General features: G+C 45.9%; 1 protein-coding gene across 1 annotated transcript in view; it reads left to right on the forward strand.

The window, feature by feature from the left end:
• Positions 1-1,003: 1,003 nt before the first annotated feature.
• The window catches only part of LOC115111379 (transient receptor potential cation channel subfamily M member 3-like), a 106,709-nt gene continuing 92,102 nt past the window's right edge, over positions 1,004-15,610 (forward strand). Inside the window, exons 1-6 of the mRNA XM_065011136.1 lie at positions 1,004-1,045; positions 5,986-6,065; positions 8,394-8,595; positions 8,744-8,966; positions 9,770-9,894; positions 12,880-13,051. Coding sequence (XP_064867208.1) covers positions 1,004-1,045; positions 5,986-6,065; positions 8,394-8,595; positions 8,744-8,966; positions 9,770-9,894; positions 12,880-13,051 — 844 coding nt within the window. The remainder of the gene's footprint in view (positions 1,046-5,985; positions 6,066-8,393; positions 8,596-8,743; positions 8,967-9,769; positions 9,895-12,879; positions 13,052-15,610) is intronic.

The following is a 15,610-nucleotide window of genomic DNA, read 5'->3' on the forward strand; positions in this document are numbered from 1 at the left end:
CACACACACACACACACACACACACACACACACACACACACACACACACACACACACACACACACACACATTCCAGTGGGCTCATAGGGCCACAGTGGCTCTGGTTTAGCCCTAATGTCCTTAGGCTGCGGGGTGGACTGGACAGGCCTGGTGTCAGGATCCAGTGAGGGTGTGAGGTTTAGAGATATAGAGATGCCTTCAGCACTTGCCCTGCTTTTCACAGGATGCTCCCATCAATGCAGCACAGCAACACACTCAGGTAAGTGTCTGGCTCAGGTGTACTGTTTTTGATGTACTTTATTCTAGTCCGACAGAGTCCCTAGTGAAGGTTCTGAAGACAAAACTTACCGTATTCTAATAACAAAGAAATGCTTTTTATTGAATTAAAATTTTCTTTGAAGAGGGTCTGAATAGGCTTATCTCTCACCACTGATGTAGTCTCATAGAGAACAGCACAGAAATAACACATTCTCTGCGCAGAGACATGAGAGGAGAAACTGTTGTGAATTCTCACTGTGGTGCAGATTTTTATTGAATAGTATTTTGAAGTAGCCTAGACTTAACTGCCGCAAGAAACTGAAAATGATTTAAACAGAAGGTTCTATTTGTCTTTGATCCATTGTCTTTGCTCTGTATCCCGGAAATGTTTCTATATTCAGTTCAATTGCTGCAAATTTGTATTCATTGGGAAATTATTATTTATTTTTTTCAAGAGATTCTGTTTGCTAGTTGCCTTCCTTTGAATAATTGATGTACCTTTCTACGAACAGAATTTCGTTTTAAAGACTGTTGTGGACACAGGAGAGTGCATGAATGATTATTATTGTGATTTAAAAAAAAGTGTAGTCCTCTCAAATGAAAAACATACTGTTCTGACTATAACTCAATGTTAAATCATTTAGAAAAAAATATTTTCTCTCAAATAGACAACAGAACATCTTTTTTAATTTAACCCTTTATTTAACTAGGCAAGTCAGTTAAGAACAAATTCTTATTTACAACGATGGCCTACTCCAGCGATGCTGGGCCAATCGTGCGTCGCCCTGTGGGACTCCCAATCACGGCTGGATGTGATACAGCCTGGATTCAAACCAGGGACTTATATGAACCCTGTTGCACTGAGATTCAGTGCCTTAGACCACTGTGCCACTTGGAGCCCACATGTTTACGTGTTTCCCTGTATGCTAAGCTAAAGGGTAAATGTGTGTGGTAAATGGTTCTGATGAGGACATAGCAGTGATGGTGTAAAATATAAAAAGCTCAACACACATCTATTAAGGTTGAAGTTATTTATTTCATAATTTTTTCCCCAATGCTTTTCAAAACACTGAAATGTTTTCGCATGTATCTTCTTCAGTCATGAGTCACCTAACTGGGATAGTCAATTAAAAGAAGACGCTCACCCAAGCAAGCAGTGTGTCTTTTAGTATGGACATCACGAAAGAAGCACAATGGAAATTGTGCTTTGACGTTAATTGGAAACTTCCACTGTTTGCATTTGTTCTAAGATAAAGGAAAAGTCATGGAAAAGACAAAAAAAAGTTTAAAGATACTTTATTTGATATACATGGTAATTAAAAAGTGTGAAGTGCAATTGAGACAAGTAGCTAAGAATCTAATCCTATGGCTCAGTGCTTCCGCCAACGCTCCAATTAGTGTGACAGCAATTCAGTTAGAGAGAATATTTTTGCACAGTAAGAAAACAGATGAAGAGAAATCCATAATTTCAGTGAGATTTCTCCAGAGTTCAGACGTAATTCTATTTTTATTAATATTATTATTTTCATTTTCATGAAGTTAAGTACAAATAGCATTCTATGTCAACCAATGAAGAAAAACATGTTGCATACCTGCTCAATGTATTAATGTTGGTTTATTTTGGAACAGATCAGTTAGACAGTTGGCTGTTCATTTGATGTGGTGTTTGAACAGACTCCCCACTAGTATTAGTAATGAAAAAGAAAGGGAGAAACAAGGAGAGGGAGAGAGAGAGGGGGAGAGGGGGTGGAGAGAGAGATAGAGTCTGTAATGTTGTCTTGACCCATGACAGGTTGTCTGATTTCCCTTACTCACAACCAAGACAACCAAGACACTACCAGCCAGCCAGCCTGACACACACACACAAACAAACACACACACACACACACACACACACACACACACACACACACACACACACACACACACACACACACACACACACACACACACACACACACACACACACACACACACACACACACACACACACACACACACTACATACACACACACACACACACACACACACACACACACACACACACACACACCGTCTTTCCCATGCCTTGGCACTAGTTGGCAGACGTCAGGTGTGCACCCCAGAGACAAATCTTAATTACACAATGGGGTTTGGGCCACCCCATCATACCATGTCAAAACTCATAAACAAAACCAGTGAGACGGAGACAGAGAGAGAAAGCAGGGGGAGACAGAATGTTCAATATACTAGAGAGATACATAGAGAGAGAGACACACACAGAGAGCGAGAGAGAGAGAGAGAGAGAGAGAGAGAGACACAGAGAGAGAGAGAGACACACAGAGAGAGAGAGAGAGAGAGAGACACAAAGAGAGAGCCACAGAGAGAGAACCACAAAGAAGATTGTGGAGGGTCTCCTTTTCTACCCCAGGGGAGGTTTTCTGTTGTTTGAGGCTTTTGCACAGGTTGTGTTGTGTTTTCTGTGTTGTGTGGATTTCTGGTCTTATCTTCTTTTTACTGAGAACACGAGAGCAGCGCCAGTAGGCTCATGCCAGCACTGTCACGCCTAATTTTGTCAAAAACGGGAGGGAGAGATCTACTTTGTGCTTGTGCGCAGCGGCGTATGAATACATTGGTCGCAGCCTGTCGGGGGAGGGGAGGGGGGCTGCTTGCTGAGTCATCGCGGTCAGGTTGACCTGTGTAAAGTGGTCCCCCTACCCCTCCCCTTCCCGTGGCTTGACTTGTTCAGAGTAATGGTTAATCGTGGGAAGTCTGGTGTTAGGGTAAGTGTGCCTGTGTGGAGGGAGGCCTGCCTGGGGGTTGGAGGTCGGTGCCTGAGGGGGTTTTGGCGTGCCGTGGGGGGACAGGGCCAGTCAGGCAGAGAGACAGTGTGTTGTTCTTTTTCTGACGGAGGTTAAAGCCCTGTACAAGCAGAGCAGGCTGGGAACAGGGGACGCAAATTCTCCCGGAATAAAGCAGAGAAAAGTCCTCCTTTTGTTTTGCCTTGTGGTGTTCCTGCCACAGCTGCTGTGGGTTTTGGGAGGCTCGGTTCCCCTCCTCTAGTGTCTTTTAGCTGTCCCGTCCTGCTGTCGGGACGCGACAGAGTGTTCCGGACACTCCTACCATCATACTCATCTCCACAACACCTCATGTCCACTAACACTTCCTGTGTGGATGGGGTCAATGTGCATCTTTGTACAGAAAATGCTTTCACATTATATCCCCCCAGCGGTGTTGTTGGAGTCCAGGCTCTGTTCACCAGGCTCTGTTCACCAGGCTCTAGCAGAGTATAATTGACTCTCTCCTTCAGACCCTGCAGTAGACATGACAGCCGCATGCCCCGACACACACACTTGTTTCCATTGGCTGTCAGTTGTGCTGTAATCCCATGGAAATGAGGAAATATTTCATAGTCATGGACTCCGCAGGGGCAGGATGAAGAACTTCACATTTCTGAGAAACTCAAACAGAATTTACTGCCTGGGTGCACAGACCATCCGCTTACTCTCTGCACTTTATCTCAATGGGGAAGTAAATTATACTGAACAAAAATATAAACGCAACATGTAACAATTTTAACGGTTTTACTCAGTTACAGTACATATAAGGAAATCAGTCAATTGAAATACATTTATTACACCCTAATCTATCATTTCACATGACTGGGAATACAGAGATGCATCTGTTGGTCACAGATACCTTAAAAAAAGGTAGTGGTGTGGATCAGAAAACCAGTCAGTATCTGGTGTTACCACCATTTGCGTCATGCAGTGAAACACATCTCCTAAGTATAGTTGATCAGGCTGTTGATTGTGGCCTGTAGAATGTTGTCCCACTCCTCTTCAATGGCTGTACAAAGTTGCTGGATATTGGCGGGAACTGGAACACGCTGTCGTACAGGTCGATCCAGAGCATCACAACCATTTTCAATGGGTGGTATGTCTGATGAGTATGCAGGCCATGGAAGAACTGGGACATGTTCCAGGAATTGTGTACAGAACCTTGCGTCATGTGGCCGTGCATTATCATGCTGAAACATGAGGGGATGTCGGTGGATGAATGGCATGACAATGGGCTTCAGGATCTCATCACGGTGTCTCCGTGCATTCAAATTGCCATCGATAAAATGCAATTATGTTCGTTGGCCGTAGCTTATGCTTGCTCATACCATAACCTCACCGCCACCACGGGGCACTCAATTCACAATGTTGACATAAGCAAACCACTCGCCCACACGACGCCACATGTCTGCCATCTGCCTGGTACAGTTGAAACCGCTATTCATCTGTGAAGAGCACACTTCTCCAGCATGCCAGTGGCCACCGAAGGTGAGTAAAGACAGATCAAGACCCTGGTGAGGATGACGAGCACGCAGATGAGCTTCCCTGAGACAGTTTCTGACAGTTTTTGCAGAAATTATTTGGTTAATCAAACCCACAGTTTCATCAGCTGTCCGGGTAGCTGGTCTCTGACGATCCCGGAGGTGAATAAGCAGGATGTGGAGGTGGGCTGGTGTGGTTACACGTGGTCTGTGGTTGTGAGGCCAATTGGACGTACTGCCAAAATCTCCAAAATGACGTTGGAGGCGGCTTATAGTAGATGAATGAACATTCAATTATCTGGCAACAGCGCTGATGGACATTCGTGCAGTCAGCATGCCAATTGTACGCTCACTCAAAACTTGAGACATCTGTGGCATTGTGTTTTGTGACAAAACTGTACATTTAAGAGTGGCCTTGTATTGCCCCAGCACAAGGTGCTCCTGTGTAATCAGCATGCTGTTTAATCAGCTTCTTGATATGCCGCACCTTTCAGGTGGATTAATTATCTTGGCAAAAGAGAAATGCTCATTAACAGGGATGTAAACAAATTTGTGCACAACATTTGAGAGAAATGCGCTTTTTGTTCTTATGGAACATTCTGGGATCTTTTATTTCAGCTTATTAAACATGGGACCAACACTTTACATTGCGTTTATGTTTATATTTTTGTTCAATGTATATTAAATATTTGCATTTGAGTGTGTGTTAGTTTGCATGGTTATGATTGCATGCAAATCTTTGATAGTCATTTCCAACACAATTATTTAATTTTTCTTTATTTAACTAGGCAAGTCAGTTAAAAACAAATTCTTACTTACAATGACGGCCTACTGGGACAAAGTGGGTTAACTGCCTTGTTCAGAACAACAGATTTCTACCTTGTCAGCTCGGGGATTCGATCCAGCAACCTTTGGTTACCGAGCTGACAAGGTAAAAATCTGTCGTTCTGCCCCTGAACAAGGCAATTAACCCGCTGTTCCTAGGCCGTCATTGAAAATTATAATTTGTTCTTAACTGACTTGCCTAGTTAAATAAAAGTAAAATTCAACATTTTCAAGACCTCAAATTATGCATCTTAAATAGGCCTAGTCGATATCAGATAGGAAACCTGTGGCTTGTATCTATGCACTTCCAATTCTGCAAGAGCTAACTACCTGGTTCTTGAAGAGAATTGGTCTCTGTAAGAAAAACAAAACCCTTCTTCCCATTCTAATGAATAGTTGTTGTTGTTTGGTAGAGAAAGGCCTCTTATCTTCCCAGGGCCGACTGGGCTCCGACTCAGACTGGGGCTTAGCTGGGTACTAGCTGCCTGCATGCCTCCTGATGTGCCGCCTGTGATTCTCTCGTCTACCTCTCTTAAGTTAAGAGTCCTGTGGTCTGAGTTTGAGTAACTAGCTGACTGAGCATCTTCTCTTCTCTCCGCAGGCACAGAAATCGTGGATTGAGAGAGCCTTCAACAAGAGAGAATGTGTTCATATCATAGTGAGTGCCAAAGACCCCCATAGGTACGTGAAAATACTAATAGACAACTTTGTTGTTCAATGTGAATGGGAAATTCATATTTTTGCTGTCTTACACTATATATACAAAAGTATGTGGTAACCCCTTCAAATTAGTGTATACGGCTATTTCAGCCACTCCCGTTGCTGATGTGTATAAAATTGAGCACACAGCCAGACAAACATTGGCAATAGAGTGGCCTTACTGAAGAGCTCAGTGACATTCAACGTGGCACCGTCATAGGATGCCACTTTCCAACAAGTCAGTTCGTCAAATTTTCGTCAAACTGTAAGTGCTGTTATTGTGAACTGGAAACGTCTAGGAGCAACAATGTCTCAGCCAGAAGTGGTAGGCCACACAAGCTCACAGAACGGGACCGCCGAGTGATGAAGCGCATAGTGCTTAAAAATCATCTGTCCTTTGTTGCAACACTCACTACCGAGTTCCAAACTGCCCCTGGAAGCAATGTCAGCACAAGAACTGTTTGTCGGGGGCATCATGAAATCGGTTTCCATTGCTGAGCAGCCGCACACAAACCTAAGATAACCATGCACAATGCCAAGCGTTGGCTGGAGTGGTGTAAAGCTCATCACCATTGGACGGACAAATCTGGGTTTGGCGTATGCCAGGAGAACGCCACCTGCCCCAATGCATAGTGCCAACTGTAAAGTTTGGTGGTGTAGTAATAATGGTCTGAGGCAGTTTTTCATGGTTCGGGATAGGCCCCCTAGTTCCAGTGAATGGAAATAATAACGCGACAGCATACATCGACATTCTAGATGATTCTGTGCTTCCAACTTTGTGGCAACAGTTTGGCATGACAATGCTCGCGTGCACAAAGCAAGGTCCATACAGAAATGGTTTGTCAAGATCGGTGTGGAAAAACTTGACTGGCCTGCAGAGAGCCCTGACCTCAACCCTTTGGGATGAATTGGAAAGCCGACTGCGAGCCAGGCCATATGGCAAACATCCGTGCCCGACCACACTAATGCTCTTGTGGCTGAATGGAATCAAGTCCCTACAGAAATGTTCCAACATCCAGTGGAAAGCATTCCCAGAAGAGTGGAGGCTGTTATAGCAGCAAAGGAGGGACCAACTCCATATTAATGCTCATGACTTTGGAATGAGATGTTCGACGAGCATTGTATGTTAGTCCCAATCTCCCGGACACCACACAAGGCATAGTGGAAGCAGCATCCAAAGCAGCTGTGTTCAAAATTGACAGCAATGTTAAATATTTCTTAGCCAAATCAACTCAAAGACTTGTTTGAAGTAACATAAAGGTGAATAGCCCCCAAACAATGTACATTACATGGTTGCCCCCAGCTCCCCAATTAATTTGTAGCTAGAGGTGGCTAAAGTTAGCTGTTTAAAGAAATCAGAACTGTGGATTACAGTCTCTCCTGGCCTATATAATACTGCCAGGGTAAGGAACCATATAACTGTAATGTCTAAAACACCAAAAATGCACCACACACACAGTCTCATTCACATTTTATTTTACATTTATTTTAGCAAGGGAGCCCTGCAGATGTTTCATTCTCTAAAAAAAGGAGGTATCTCTAAAGGACCTTATTAAATATATGAATATTTAATGAATCTGCCATATGTTATGCATAAGTGGCCATTCAGAACAAGCATAACAGACGCACAATAAAATGCTGTGAATGACCAAAATCACTCCATTTCTAGGGAGCTACATCACACTGACATAAAGCATGCTATTGGCAGAACGTAACACCTGTCACAGACATATTTCTGCATTAAAGAAACCAAGAATGATGCTTTCAAAAATGACATGTAATGAAGCAGTGAACACAGAATAAGTAAAGCTCTGGAGGGAAAATGAGGGGGCTCCAGGATCAAATAGTTACTCATCTGGAAAAACTGGGTCGACGACATTCAAGTGAAGAGAAATGTGTTTTTTCTTTGATCTCAGGCCGGTGTTTACATCATCTCAGAATAAAGATTCCAGTTGTCTGCCCTCAGGGACTCCTGTCTGGACCTATCGCATTTCAACTCCATTATGTCCAATGTATGTGACTATTGACTACTAGTATGTCTAATGGCTATGATATTATGAGCATAATTCTAGCACATTTACAGAGGCTTTATCAGAGATTTGTACAAATCAGAGAGAGTGGGCTGCATGGGGTTTGTGTGAACGGCCTTTGAACTCCATTCTCTCACAGTAGATGAACGGGAACCTGCCCGACACGTCACTTCCTCCTTCCCAGATCTAGTGCACATCTGGTGTCTGATCAGAAGGATGCAACGTTCAGAATGTTTCACTTCACCTCTGACTACCTGTCCCCTCTCTTGCGCCTCCCCAGGTGCTGCTGTGGCCGTCTGATTGGTCAGCACGTTGGCCTGCCCCCCGGCATCTCCTCCAGTCAGAATGACAAGACGGAGCGTCTGGCTAAGAATGACAGCCTATCAGAGAAATGGTCAATCAGCAAACACACCCAGCTCAGCCCCACCGACGCCTTCGGAACCATTGAGTTCCAGGGAGGTGGCCACTCCAACAAAGCCATGGTGACCACTTTATACCTAGGGTTGAATGATATAACACATAAAGGGTGGATAGACAGATAACAAAATATCTCTCATTGTAATCTATATTACACGTTGATGTTATACCAAACAAATGACAGCTATTGGTTATTTGTATGATCATTTGCAGTATGTGCGTGTGTCCTACGACACCAAGCCAGACCTCCTGCTGCACCTGATGACCAAGGAGTGGCAGCTGGACCTTCCCAAGCTGCTCATCTCGGTGCATGGGGGCCTGCAGAACTTTGAGTTGCAGCCCAAACTCAAACAGGTCTTTGGCAAGGGCCTCATCAAGGCTGCAATGACAACCGGAGCCTGGATCTTCACCGGCGGGGTCAACACAGGTGGGCTGGGTGGGTGGAGGCATGAAAAAGGCCCACTTAGTGGGCTAATAACAACCACGTGCTGTGACGTTGTTACCCATTAACCCTACGCTTCTGTTTATCACTGCTCTTGCGTTGTGTTGTGGATGTGAAAAATCAATACTAGTGTTAGTAAAAAAATAAATAAAAAAATCCTCAGCCTAACCTTGACCCTAGCCACAACATTACATTTGGGTTTAATCTGGTTGGCGGGTGGTAACCTCGAAGGGTTAGGTAACTGTATAGATGTAGGTCATAAACAGAAAGAGAAGAGAGAAACAGAGGGGCAGAGGACAGGAAAAGAGGTGGGGAGATGGGAGGGTGAATAATTGACGGAGAGGAGGATTTCGGGGACAAAAGGAAGTGGACAGTGAGTGTCAGGTAGAGGGATGAAATGAGATTCCCCTCAGGTGTGACTGGGGGAGAGGGAGAGAGATTGAGAGAGGGTGGTGGGGCTGAGATATACCTTTCTGTCGCTCTGTCTCTGGGTGCGGTGTAATTTTTTTAATGTTTTCGTAGTCTGTGTATTATTTATCTAAGATTACTCTATGTATCAATCCTGACAGAATGGCCCTCTTTCTTCATCTCTCTTTCAAACACACGTACAACTCTCACTCACATGCATAATCTATTCTCTCTCTCATCTCACACACACACACACACACACACACACACACACACACACACACACACACACACACACACACACACACACACACACACACACACACACACACACACACACACACACACACACACACACACACACACACACATCACAAACATACACTCAGGGGTGATCCGGCATGTGGGTGATGCGCTAAAGGACCATGCCTCTAAATCTCGGGGGAAGATCTGCACTATTGGCATCGCCCCCTGGGGCATCGTGGAGAACCAGGAGGACCTGGTGGGAAAAGACGTAAGTTACAGTGTGTGTGTGGGCGCGCGTGTGTGTTTGTGAGTTAAATCAAATGTATTTGTCACATGCTTCGTAAACAACAGTGACATGCTTACTTACGGGCCCTTCCCAACAATGCAGAGAGAAATATTTAACACGAGGAATAAATATACAATGAGTAACAATAACTTGGCTATAAACACTTTTAGAAAAAGGGGTTCCAAAAGGGTTCTTCGGCTGTCCCCATAGGAGAACCCTTTTTGGTTCCAAGTAATAATTTAAAAAACAGTTTGGTTCCAGGAGGAACCATCTGTGGAAAGGGTTCTAAACAGACCCCAAAGTGGTTCTACTTGGAACCAAAAGGGTTCTACCTGGAACCAAAAGGGTTCTTCAAAGGGTTCTCCTATGGGTACATCTTGGTGATTTGTATGATTCCCAATTAGAGGCAGCTGGTAATCGTTGTCTCTAATTGGGGATCATATTTAAGGAGCTGTTTTTCCCACCTTTGTTTATGGGATATTGTTTTGAGTTAGTGCATGTAGCAACTCTGTAGTCACGGTTCGTTGTTAGTGTATTGTTTATTTGTTTTTGTCTTTGCTGAGTTTCACTTTCTAATAAAATATGTGGAAATCAACATTCGCTGCGCCTTGGTCCAATATTTATTCCAGCGAACGTGACAGAATATCCCATCAAACCAGGAACAAGCAGCATGTTCACCAGGTGAAGGAGATAATGGAGATGATGGAGGACAGCGACGACGACAGGGTTCGCGGCTACAGAAAGCCCAAGGACAACCCCAAGTTTCCTTGGGGGAGGCACATGGCGCTGGCGACTGAGCAGAGGGAAGAGCCAGAGACTGTTAGGGAGGCAATGGCGAAGTTGGGAGAGAGTGATATGAGAGAGATGTTGTGCAAGTGTGCTCTGCTCAACATCCGACCAGAGGATCCGGTTAGCAGTCTGGTGCAACCTATGCCGGTTGCACGCTTCTGGCCTCAAGTGCGCCTCTCCAGTCCGGTACGTCATGTGTCTCCTCCTCGCACTCTCCCTGAAGTGCGTGTACCCAGTCCGGTATGTCCTGTGTCTGCTCCTCGCACTCTCCCTCAAGTGCGCCTTCCCAGTCCAGTACGTCCTGTGCCTGCTCCTCGCACTCTCCCTGAAGTGCGTGTCCCCAGTCCGGTGCGTCCTGTGCCTGTTCCTCGCACTCTCCCTGTAGTTCGTGTCCCCAGCCCGGTACGTCCTGTGCCTGCTCCTCGCACTCTCCCTGAAGTGCGTGTGCCCAGTCCGGTGCGTCCTGTGCCTGTTCCTCGCACTCTCCCTGAAGTTTGTGTCCCCAGTCCGGTACGTCCTGTGCCTGCTCCTCGTACGATCCCCAGCCCAGAACTTCCAGCGACAGTTCCCAGTCCGGAGTTTCCGGCGACAGTTCCCAGTCCGGAGCTTCCGCCGACAATTCCCAGTCCGGAGCTCCGGCGACAGTTCCCAGTCCGGAGCTGCCGGCGACAGTTCCACGGACCAGAACCTCCGTCGACAGTTCCACGGTCCGGAACCTCCGGCGACAGTCCAGGATCAGCAACCTCCTGAGACGGTCCACGGTCCGGAACCTCCAGCTCCATGGCCGGAGCCTTCCCTTGCGCCGATGCCCAGTCTGAGCAAGGCGTCCAGCTCCAAGGCCAGAGTCTTCTTCTGCACCGATGCCCAGTCCAGACACGGCGTCCAGTCCCTCTCCATTGCAGGAGTCTTCCTCTGCACCGATGTCCAGGCCAGGGCTGGTGTCCAGTCCCGCTCCATGGCAGGAGCCTTCCTCGGCATCGAGATCCAGTCTAGGCACAGTGTTCCGCCTGGGTGGATCCTTGGGATGAGCAGGTTCTTCGGCCTGCACCAGAGCCACCACCAAAGATTGTGGATCTGCGAGTTGAGCGGGTTCTTCGTCCCGCACCAGAGCCGCCCCCGATGCTGGAGGATCCGTGGGATGAGCGGGTATTTTGTCCCGCACCAGAGCCGCCACCGACACCAAATCACCCCCCCTACCCTCCCTATTTGTTTTCAGGTTTTGTGGCCGGAGTGGGGGGGTACTGTCACGCCCTGACCATAGAGAGCCATTGTTTCTCTATGGTGAAGTGGGTCAGGGCGTAACTGGGGGTGATCTAGTTTATTTATTTCTATGTGGTGTTCCAGTTTATTTTCTATGTTGGTGTTTGTATGATTCACAATTAGAGGCAGCTGGTAATCGTTGTCTCTAATTGGGGATCACATTTATTAAGGAGCTGTTTTTCCCACCTGTGTTTATGGGATATTGTTTTGAGTTAGTGCACATAGCAACTCTGTAGTCACGGTTCGTTGTTAGTTTATTGTTTATTTGTTTTTGTCTTTGCTTAGTTTCACTTTCTAATCAAATATGTGGAACTCAACATTCGCTGCGCCTTGGTCCGATATTTATTCCAGCGAACGTGACAATAGGGTACCAGTACCGAGTCGATATGCAGGAGTACGAGGTAATTGAGGTTGATATGTACATATAGGTAGGGGTAAAGTGACTAGGCAACAGGATAGATAGTAAATACTAGCAGCAGACTTGGTGCATCAGTACTGCTTGCCGTTCAGTAGCAGAAAGAACAGTCCAGGACTTTGGTGGCTGGAGTCTTTGACAATCTTTAGGGCCTTCCTCTGACACCGCCTGATATAGAGGTCCTGGATGGCAGGGAGCTCGGCCCCAGTGATGTACTAGGCTGTAAGCACTACCCTCTGTCGCGCCTTGCGGTTGGATGCCAAATCAGTTGCCATATCAAGCGGCGATGCAGCTTTTTGAGGATCTGAGGGCACATGCCAAATCTTTTCAGACTCTTGGGCTGCCTCATCGCTGTCAGTGATCAGGCCAGACACTGTTGTGTCGTCAGCAAACTTAATGATGGTGTTGGAGTCGTGCGCGGCCACGACTCCAACACTAGTTTATTATATTCAACTGCTGAGTAAACAAAATATGTTGATGAAAACTTTGTTGTGGTCCAACAGGTGGTCCGACCGTACCAGACCATGTCCAACCCACTGAGCAAGCTGACCGTGCTCAACAGCCTGCACTCCCACTTCATCCTGGCCGATAATGGGACCACAGGGAAGTACGGTGCTGAGGTCAAACTACGCAGACAGCTGGAGAAACACATCTCCCTGCAGAAGATCAACACACGTAAGTGGGGCTCGCCACTGTCAATCATACCAAAAGCCAATGACTGGCTGTGAAAAGAAAGGGAAATACCTGCACAGTGCACACTGTTCAAATGACAACCTCCCAACATTGCTGTATTTACTTCTGGGAGAGTGGCTAATTAAATAATGTGCAGGTATTTCCCTTCACATCCCTTAAGTCATATACCGGCTGGATGTTGGTCACTGCTAAGAACCAATGACTGTCCAATCCTAGACCTCCATTGCTCTTACAGTGAAATTTGGTCATAGATCTCCAGTGAGATCATGGCATCATGATGAACATAACATTATTTAATGGCCCAATGTAACAGCTAGATTGCAAATGAAGTCAAAACATACTGCGGGTTTACTCTGAATATTTACACTTTATCTGAGGTGTCCAGTGAGCAAGCTGTTCATCGTTGTCATTGTGTATCGACACAAAACCACCCCTGTAAACATGCTGAGTGAACCAACAGTGCCTTTATCTCCAACTGATTGAATTGGGCCCCCGAAGTACTACCATTTTATCAGGTAGGTTAATTGAGTTCACATTTCTGTTTTAACAGAGACAACCTGGCCAATATTCCATGTTCATGGTAGGTAGGCTGTCAGATTTAGCCCAAGGTGATTCTCCTCAAAAGGCTTTGAAACTGTCCCTCTCTCTCTGAGGTTTTTCCCTCAAACAAAGTATTTAACCACCTGACACAGCTCATCATCGCCTCAACTGAAGCCAGTAATCCTCCCCTTCCACTCCCTTGTATGTGTGTGTATGTGTGCATATGTGTGTGCACGTGTGTGCAGGGTGTGTGTGTGTGTGTGTGTGTGTGTGTGTGTGTGTGTGTGTGTGTGTGTGTGTGTGTGTGTGTGTGTGTGAGTGTGTGTGTGTGCACGTTTGTGCAGGTGTGAGTGCGTGTGTGTGCGTGTGTGCGTGTGTGCGTGTGTGTGTGTGTGTGTGTGTGTGTGTGTTTAAGAGAGAAATAGGTCTGAAAGGTTTTTTACTGATGCAGAGCTTATGCATGTAATCAACACAGCCACTGCTGGCGATGAGAGCACAATGAATGATTTCAGATGCTCAGAATATATCTGTGTGTTAGTTATATATTTCACAACGGTATTATTCCTGAAGAAGGATTGTGTGCTCCTCTGTGTGAGGACCTTGTCACATCACATTTATCCTACTTCAATTTCCACTGTATCATGGAGCCTGATAGCCAAATTAATTAGCATAAACATCAAATAAATGATGTGCACATCTCGTTGCCTCCACTCTTGACATAGACTTCTCAATTGTATGATTTCAAATGGAGCAAAGCTAGGAATGAACCTGCATCTGAAAACTGTTTCTTTCAGCTATAATTGATTATATCTGTCTGCTAGTTTTATCAACAAATTGCCTTATTAATTATTTATTTACGGTTTTTTACCCCCTTTTTCGTGGTATACAATTGGTAGTTACAGTCTTGTCTCATCGCTGCAACTCCCTTACGGACTCAGGAGAGGCGAAGGTCGAGAGCCGTGCGTCCTCCGAAACACAACCCAACCAAGCCGCACTGCTTCTTGACATAATGCCCACTTAACCCAGAAGCCAGCTGCACCAATGTGTCAGAGGAAACACAGTACACCTGGCGATCGTGTCAGCATGCACTGCGCCCAGCCTGCCACAGGAGTCGCTAGTGCGCAATGGGACAAGAACATCCCTGACGGCCAAACCCTCCCCTAACCCGGACAATGCTGGGCCAAACCCTCCCCTAACCCGGACAATGCTGGGCCAAACCCTCCCCTAACCCGGACAATGCTGGGCCAAACCCTCCCCTAACCCGGACAATGCTGGGCCAAACCCTCCCCTAACCCGGACAATCCTGGGCCAAACCCTCCCCTAACCCGGACAATGCTGGGGCAATTGTGCACCGCCCCATGGATCTCCCGGTCGCGGCCGGCTGCGACAGAGCCTGGACTCGGAACCAGAATCTCTAGTGGCACAGCTAGTACTGCGATGCAGTGCCTTTGACCACTGCGCCACATGGGAGGCTCTATTCAAGTTTTTAACCTTTATTTAACTAGGCAATTAAGAACAAATTCTTATTTACATTGACGGCCTAAAAGTATTCTATGCTTATGAATAAACTGAAGCAAGAATTTATAGCCAATATTTCCCATTTTGCACAGTATACCTTATGGAAATAGGACTGCTATATCACATTTTATGACTGCATCATCCCCTTTTTTCATGTAATTTCTGTCCATAACAGGGAATTGGTGCCCAGTAGGCCTATCCTGTTTGAGTAAACTGATACAATGGCTGCCTTTTCTAATAATGTTGCACTAACGCTCAGGGCCTGTTTCCCGAAAGTTTCAAAAGGCTAAGTTCATCATGGATCTCACGTTTTTTGGAAACCGGCCCTGTCTGTTTGTACTATCAGTCATCCAAACTCCTTCGTGCCCTCACCTTGCCTAATGACTCCATACATTCCCCTGTGTATAACTTCACATACCATGTCCTGTTACACTACAAACACTTATGCAATGTGATACTGTATTATTGGTATACACATAAATG

This window comes from Oncorhynchus nerka, linkage group LG27 (genome assembly GCF_034236695.1).
Source record: "Oncorhynchus nerka isolate Pitt River linkage group LG27, Oner_Uvic_2.0, whole genome shotgun sequence".
Lineage (NCBI taxonomy): Eukaryota > Metazoa > Chordata > Actinopteri > Salmoniformes > Salmonidae > Oncorhynchus > Oncorhynchus nerka.